Genomic DNA, 7,184 nt, shown 5'->3' with positions numbered 1-7,184 from the left:
CAGAAGAGGGTACTGGGCCTGTCTCTGTAGTTAATCCCTCCAGATTCTTTGATTCCAGAGGCTGCTTTGTTCTATGGAAAAGGCCTGGGGCCTTGGCAGCAAAGAACCTGCCACAGCACCTCCCCCCCCATACCATCTATATCCATGGCACAAATGACAGAATGACAGGGAGTGTGGGGGTCATAAAGGCCCTGGAGCCATGACAGCACAGGCTATAGAGGGGACTGTACACGACAGGGGCACAGAGATGGAGGAAGTACATAGTGACTCTCTGGAACGGAAGTTCAAGCACAGGCTTTTTGCCTATGTGCAGTTGGGGCCTATCAGGTGCCCAGATGGGCATCAGCCCCATATTCCCTTTAACTGAGTAGTCCTATTTCCAGGGAAGAGGAAAACCAGGGGGGGCCTTCTTTGGAATGAAGCCCTCTCAGGACCACGTAAGCCTCCGGCAGGGCAAGACTCACAATGTGGACAGACAGTGCACACAGACAGACATCTAACATGTCTGGATGGAGAAACAATGAAGTGTTTACAGGGCACTGTTGCCACTGTCACTTTCCCCATTAGTCATGTAACACAGAGAAGGAGAGTTGGACAGGACCATGTCCTTGAGAGCGGGTGCACTTTAGCAAGAGGACCACACAGTCCTGTGTCAATGACATCGTCCCAGAGCTGGCCACCTGACATGACACTGTCCAAGCTGAGCCTGGCCACAAGATCTCCATGAGGCAGCAGCTGTGTCAAAGGTTGGTGAAGTGTCCAGGCAGCCTGCTCTCCAGTGCGGCTGGAGCCCCAAGGCTGTGCTTGACCACTTACTGGCATGGGGGTTTGGTGGGCGTCTTCAGCCTGACAGCAGGCACGCGCATCTGCAGTTTGGGCTGCTGACTGGGGCTCTCGCAGTTGGTCGGCCCCTGGGCTGGGTTTTGGACCCCGGGGCTCTGAAGCTGGGTAGATGCCGTGGTCACCACCTGCTGCTGGATGAGCTTCTGCTGTACTACCTGGGCCGTGGCAGTCACTGCAGGGATCATCTGGACCTGCTGGCCAGCTGTGGTTGCCTGTGTGAGCGTCACTGTCTGCGGAGAGGCCTGGACAGAGCATCAGAGAGGACACGTCACCCAGAACCCATCTTCTCGGCAGGGAATGCATTTGTCCAACACAGACACTGGCGGCACACTTGGACATGACGGGAAGGCCTGAACATGCTCCTGCTGGTTCCGACTGAAAGCAGAGCATGTGGGCAGAGGCAAGCTGAGATGGAGGGACTTGTGTGCTATCATTACAGAGCTGCTACTACTGCTTGGTGTCCTGCCACCAGGGCAACCTGAACTACATAAAGCCTTGCAGCTATAAACAAGGAGGGAAGAGGCTAAGATGTCACTTGGTCGTCAAGCCCTCTTGCTCCCCACCCTAGACTCCAGCACAGAGCCCAGGCTGGCAGGAACATCTCAGAGGACTAGCTGAACAGACGATCCTGTGCATGAGTAAAAGACTGGCTCCTTCTGCACAAGGACAAAGGGCTGGAACAAGCTTGTGTGCACGTCTTTCCCACTATCCTGAGGATGTGAGGATGGCAAACTTCCCTCCCAAAGGTAACTTTTATTCCTGTATTATTAATATCAAGTGAGCTGCTAATGCAAGGTTTAATTTATGAGGAAGAAAACAAGCAAGAGTTCTCATAAAATGGGAAGCTGGAGTTTTGAGAAGTGTGCATGTGCACTGGAACCACGTGTTCCCATGGTGGCCGTGTCCCCAGGCCCTACCTGCTGGGATGCGGTGGCAACCTGCTGGATGCTGGCCACGGTTGTTTGCTGCTGGACAACTTGGGGAAGTTTTGCAACCTTTGACAGAACAGAAAAACCCAGATGTAGCATTCCAAAGGTGTGCACAGAAAGAGAGAATGCACTCCCTTCTCCCTGCCTTGATTCTTCACGCAAAGAGCAAGAGCAAAAGGCCACGTCGAGGAGTGTGGGCAGGCTCCAGACACAGGACAGTGGTGTCTTCCTCATCTGTGATCCCGCAAAACGTATATTCACTTCAGTACTGTATTTTCACAAAAGCGTTTCGCAGAACCCAGCACCAGGAGGCAAAGAAATACAAGATGTCAATGATGTTAAGGGGCCTGGGGCAGAAAAGATGGGAAACATCAGAAGAGTGCCTAATGAGGCAAGGCAACAGATTCGAGAGGTGATCATTCTCAATGCAGCAGTAAGAGAACTTGAAAGACAAGGAAGATCTCTTTAGCAGGGGAGAGATTTCCTCCGAGGCTTGTCAGATGATGTCACGCTCTGCCCCAGCAAGGGGAGCCGGAGCACGGGGCGTGTGCCCAGAGCTCACAGCCTGCCAAGCCACCCTCCACATGTCAGCATGAAAGCTGTTTTTAGACACTGAAGGTGATTCTGAAGGATGGGTGTGGAGCACAATCGCTCAGAGAGGGACAGCCTGCAAATGGGAGGACTCACCCGAATGAGAGCTCACAGACAGGAGCACTTGCCACAGATGGCAACACTCACCTGCTGAGGTGAGCCTACAGACAGGTGAGGTTGCCCTCAGAGGAGAGCCCTTAGACAGGAGCATTCATCTGGAAAGCCCCGAGATGGGAGCACTTGCCTTCAGAAGAGAGCCCACAGACGGGAGAGTTAGGATACAACAAGGTGACTGGGCTCCATGAGAAGCTGGGTGGATGTGGAAATTTCTGGGTCACATAAAGGAGCAGGAAGAGAAAGTGTGAAAAAGAGAGGAAGAAGAAGAGAGAATAGACGGAAGAGCTAAGTCAAGTTCAGAATGAAGCCCACAGACAGAAGGGTGGAGGAGGCAACAGTGAAGGCTGTGCACAACCCAAGGGCCCAGGAGACCCCAGGCAAGGCCAACAGCTGCACCAGGAGGGAAAGGTGACCTAGTCTGAGGAGCAGATCCCCCAGGGCAGGTGGAAGCCCAGAGGGCATGGTGGGAGTGCAGTGGGAGCCCAGTGCAGGGCTATGAAGGGCCAAGGGAGAGGAGAACAGCCCTGACATGGAAGTACTGCAGTCTGCAGGACACAAAGACAGTGGGCTGGGCCCAAGTCCTGTTATTCTGAGATGACTACACAACTAAGTCTCAGTAGGATGTCAGATAATAAGGGAAGAGGCTACAATAAGCAGTGCAAAGTGAAAGCGAGGCGAGGATGTGTGGCACCCAGAAGGGAGAAAGGCGGTCGAGCCGGGCGTGAGCAGGGGCTACCACCAGCAGCAGCCCTGGCGCAGCCCAGGCAGAGCCCAGGCCACACACGCCGAGGTCACCTAGAGTGGAGAGCACACAAAGCCAAGGATGACCGAGAGCATGCAGAGTCGAGGACACGTGGCCGAGGCCATGCACAGTTGAGAACACACTTGTCACCACTGCACACATGCTGGACACACAGCAGGGGTGAGGGTCAGGCTTCCAGGAGACCCACCACTATGAGCAGGTATGTGGAAACACCCCAAATGCACACATGCACACCAGGACAATATTATGCTGGGGGGCCACGCCAGGAACATACCCTACCCAGCAAGAAACAATGCCCACAAACACTGTCTGTGTGTGAGGACAGACAGGCAGTTACAGCCACACCCCCTCAGGGAAAGCCCACCTCCAACGGAGCAGAGACAGGAAGGACAGGCAGGCCCAGCATGGCCACATTTGTGTCCAGCCCACACTCACTTGTATCTGAGTCTGCACCTGCTGCGTCCCAGCCAGTTTTGGGGCCTGGGAGATAGGTGTTGTGAGGAACTGGGTCTTCAATGCCGGCTGGGGGGCATAGGTCACCTTCTGCTGCTGGCCCTGTGCAGCAATCTGCTGTGCAGTTATCTGAGGAGACGAACCGCAGGAGTGAGGGCTGGGCAGGGCCCCAAAAGCCCTCAGCCTCTGCGGGACCTTGGGCTCAGTTTGCAGACCCTTCAGATGAGGTGATGGGGCCTGGCTGCCTCAGCTGGTTCCCACCTCACCTCTACCCTCCTTTCCACCCCCTCTTCTGAGAGCAGACTCAGGTCCAGCCCAGGTCTGCCACATCACCACCAGAGGCCCAGGCAGGTCACCACGTGGCCAGAGCCACTGCCCATCCAGTTCAGGCACTCAGCAACCTTCCCCTCCCCAGGGCCTCAGGGCAGCAGTTCCAGACTCCATCTCACTCCGCCCCTGATCTGGGCCTCACTCCCACCCTCACTCCAACTCAGGTTGTTCCACTCCACCATCACCATCTCTTGACGTATGAGCCCCCCAACCCCTAGACGGGGGGTGAGGTGTGTGGCCTCTACCTTCTGCTGGACAGAGGCAGGACCCTGGGTGCCCTGGGGCTGGATGGCCTTCTGCTGCTGCACTGCCTGCTGTTTGAGCTTCAGCAGCTGCTGCACATGGACCGGCTGGGCCACCACAGTCTGCCCTGTAAGCACAAGGACACATCAGCCCCCAACAGCCCTGATGGCAACAGGGCCACTGCAGAGCTGGGAGGCAGACACGGCCATTCCTCAGTCTGCCTGGTGTGCCTAGCTCCTACTGGACATTTATGTAAATTCCAGAGACATATGATGACTGATGTTTAAATGGATGGGCCGAATGCAGACCTGGAACCTGACAGACATGAGGGCTGAGCTATAGCATGCATCTCAGACCCCTGGTCCTCAGGCACAGGCTCACAGACACTGCTGGAACACCAGAGCCATGCTGGCCACACACAGTACAAGAATGGGGTGCCAGGCATGGAGCATAGACATGATGGATCAAAGGTGCAAATGCAGGGCAGGGCGTGAGGCACAGGGACCCAAGCAGGGAGTGCGGGGGACGGGGACCTGAGTGTAGGCACACACGAGGCAGGGTATGAGACCCAGAGACCCCACTGTCCTCACCTGCTGCCTTCTGTGGCTGCCCAATTGCCACACTGATCCCAGCCACATTCATGGGCAGCGTCGTGACTCCCGGTGAGGAGACTACAGCTGCAGGCACGGAGACCACAGGGGGCTTCGCGAGAGCCACCTGGGCTGTTGGGGGTGTCTGGGCTTGCATCTGTCCCTGAGCCTGCAGCTGAGACGTGGGCACTCGAGTCTATAGTGAGAGAAAGACAAAAGGCTGTGCACCATAGCACGCCTAGGACCACAGGTTAATAACGAACTAAGCTGGAAAACAGCTTCACACTATCACAAGATTCGTGATGCAGACATTGAAGGAAAAGAGTCTCCTCGCAGATCCACCTGGTTACTGACCTAACACCCTCAGAGGGAGACGGGACCATTCCCCTCCTAATGTAACACTCTCAGAGGGAACAGGCCCTACCCTCCTCCTGCTGTAACACCCTCAGAGGGAGACGGGACCACCTCCTCCTGCTATAACACCCTCAGATGAAGAAAGTACCACTGTCCTGATTTAACACTCACAGAGGGAGACAGGACCCTCTCCTGATACAATACCCTCGGAGTGAGATAGGACCACACTCTTGCTCTAACTCCTACAGACACAGAGCTTCCAGCTCCATTCAGATGAGGAACAATTAGCCACATCAGCCAGCATTCAGACTTAAGACTGGGTCCCACCTGCCTCTGTGCTGTTTTTACAGGGAATGTCTCACCTATTCCTCCAGCCAAGCCTGGCCCCAGCTCCAAGATCACTGCCATCACCTCCCCACATGCAGCCATAACCTCCCCATGTGGCAGCTTCAGATGTCATCTCCATTCGTGGTCACTGCTGTCAACAAGCACTGATCCTCCTATGTTTCTCAAAAGCCCTCTTTTATGTTTCACATAAGCAAAAACCCAGAAAACTCGTAACTATAGGAATAAAGTGACATACTTACAGTCCCATTATCTGGGGTTGCTCATTTTACAGTAAGCGTTAGGACATTTCAAAGGGGCTTAACACTGCACTGTTTGGTTGTATCTCGTAGACTGACAGTCCCACAGCAAGCAAGTACATATATTCGCTGCATGAGACTGTCCTATAATTTCTTTGGCTGGAGTGGGTTGGTCCTAATTACCCAAATTCCCCAGAAAGGCGGTAAGACCATGTGGAGACTGCATCCATTTCCTAGTCAGTGTGAGGCACTGGTGCCCTCCTCTGCCCTTTAACTCCCTCTGGTGAGGTCACTTCCATGGGCCTCATCCCTCAAGAGTGCACTGGGTGCTGGCAGATGGCATAGCACATGGCCACTTGGCATCTTCAAATGTCAAAAGCTCCTGGTCATCCCAGCTGTTCACCTGCAAGTCCCCCTGGGCAATCCCTCCACTACTCCACACAGGCCCCTCAGCTCCCACTGCCCACAACACTGTCTGCTGCTGTGCCTTCCCCACCCCACACAGACCTCAGCCCCACAGACTTGATCCTGCCCACACTGAGGTCCAGTAAGTGGACATATCATCATCAAAGCGCCTCTTAGGAAGAACCAGGGTTCTCAGGGCTAGTGCACTGCTCACCCTGCACAGGGGCCATTAGGACACAGACCAACTGAAATAAAGCAGATGTTACTTCTCAAAAACTAATGCATGAGTTGAGACTTACAAGCCGAGCCACCTGGAGGTTGGCCACAGTGGTGCCTGTGAGCAGGGCCCCGGGCCTAGGGGCGGTGACGGTGGTCAGTTGGGGGCTCTGCTGTTGTGGGGGCTGTTGGGGTTGTGCCTGCACCGGTGGTGTGGGTGTCGGGGGCCCCGGCTGGGGCTGTGGTGGCGCTTGCTGGGGAAGCTGCAGTTTTTGCTTCTGCATTTTGATCAAGTGTTCCTAAAATGCAAAGAAGTTGTCTCATCACAACATCTGGATGCTGCCATGCATGTAACACACTGTTCCAAAACACAAAGTCCTACTGCTGTCGAGGGGACGCTGACTCCAGGATCTCAGGGAAATGCACTGTCACAGCCTTCTCCAATGGAGCAGCTGGTGGGTTCAAACCTGACCTTTTTGTTAGGAGACAAACTCTTAGCCCCCAAGGTATCCCAAACATGTCCCAGTAGCTCCTATGCATAGAAACGCAAGCTGTCTGCCCACCCAGCCCTTGCCAACATTTTATTTAAATGTCATTGATTTAAAAATACCTAGGAAAACCAAACTCAGTCATTTTGATGGATTAGGAAATCATTTATCAAAGTATCTTGCCCCTTTTCCACCACAAACCAGTTCATTTAATGTGTCATCAGGCTTTTAAACAGCCTTATGGCTGTGGCTCTTCTTGAACATCCCAGATAGAGCCC

At 54.3% G+C, this 7,184-nt stretch overlaps 1 protein-coding gene across 1 annotated transcript in view; it reads right to left on the bottom strand.

The window, feature by feature from the left end:
* Window positions 1–812: 812 nt before the first annotated feature.
* The window catches only part of EP400 (E1A binding protein p400), a 65,814-nt gene continuing 59,442 nt past the window's right edge, over window positions 813–7,184 (bottom strand). Inside the window, exons 48-53 of the mRNA XM_006901000.1 lie at window positions 6,502–6,717; window positions 4,860–5,055; window positions 4,272–4,396; window positions 3,679–3,825; window positions 1,761–1,838; window positions 813–1,085 (exon numbers count right to left, since the gene is read on the bottom strand). Of these exons, the coding sequence (XP_006901062.1) occupies window positions 813–1,085; window positions 1,761–1,838; window positions 3,679–3,825; window positions 4,272–4,396; window positions 4,860–5,055; window positions 6,502–6,717 (1,035 nt within the window). The remainder of the gene's footprint in view (window positions 1,086–1,760; window positions 1,839–3,678; window positions 3,826–4,271; window positions 4,397–4,859; window positions 5,056–6,501; window positions 6,718–7,184) is intronic.

Source organism: Elephantulus edwardii, unplaced genomic scaffold (assembly GCF_000299155.1).
Source record: "Elephantulus edwardii isolate Elephantulus edwardi_28Jun2011 unplaced genomic scaffold, EleEdw1.0 scaffold00304, whole genome shotgun sequence".
Taxonomy (NCBI): Eukaryota; Metazoa; Chordata; class Mammalia; order Macroscelidea; family Macroscelididae; genus Elephantulus; species Elephantulus edwardii.
Note: the sequence above shows the minus strand (reverse complement) of the source record. Positions and strands in the feature narration are given on the sequence as shown.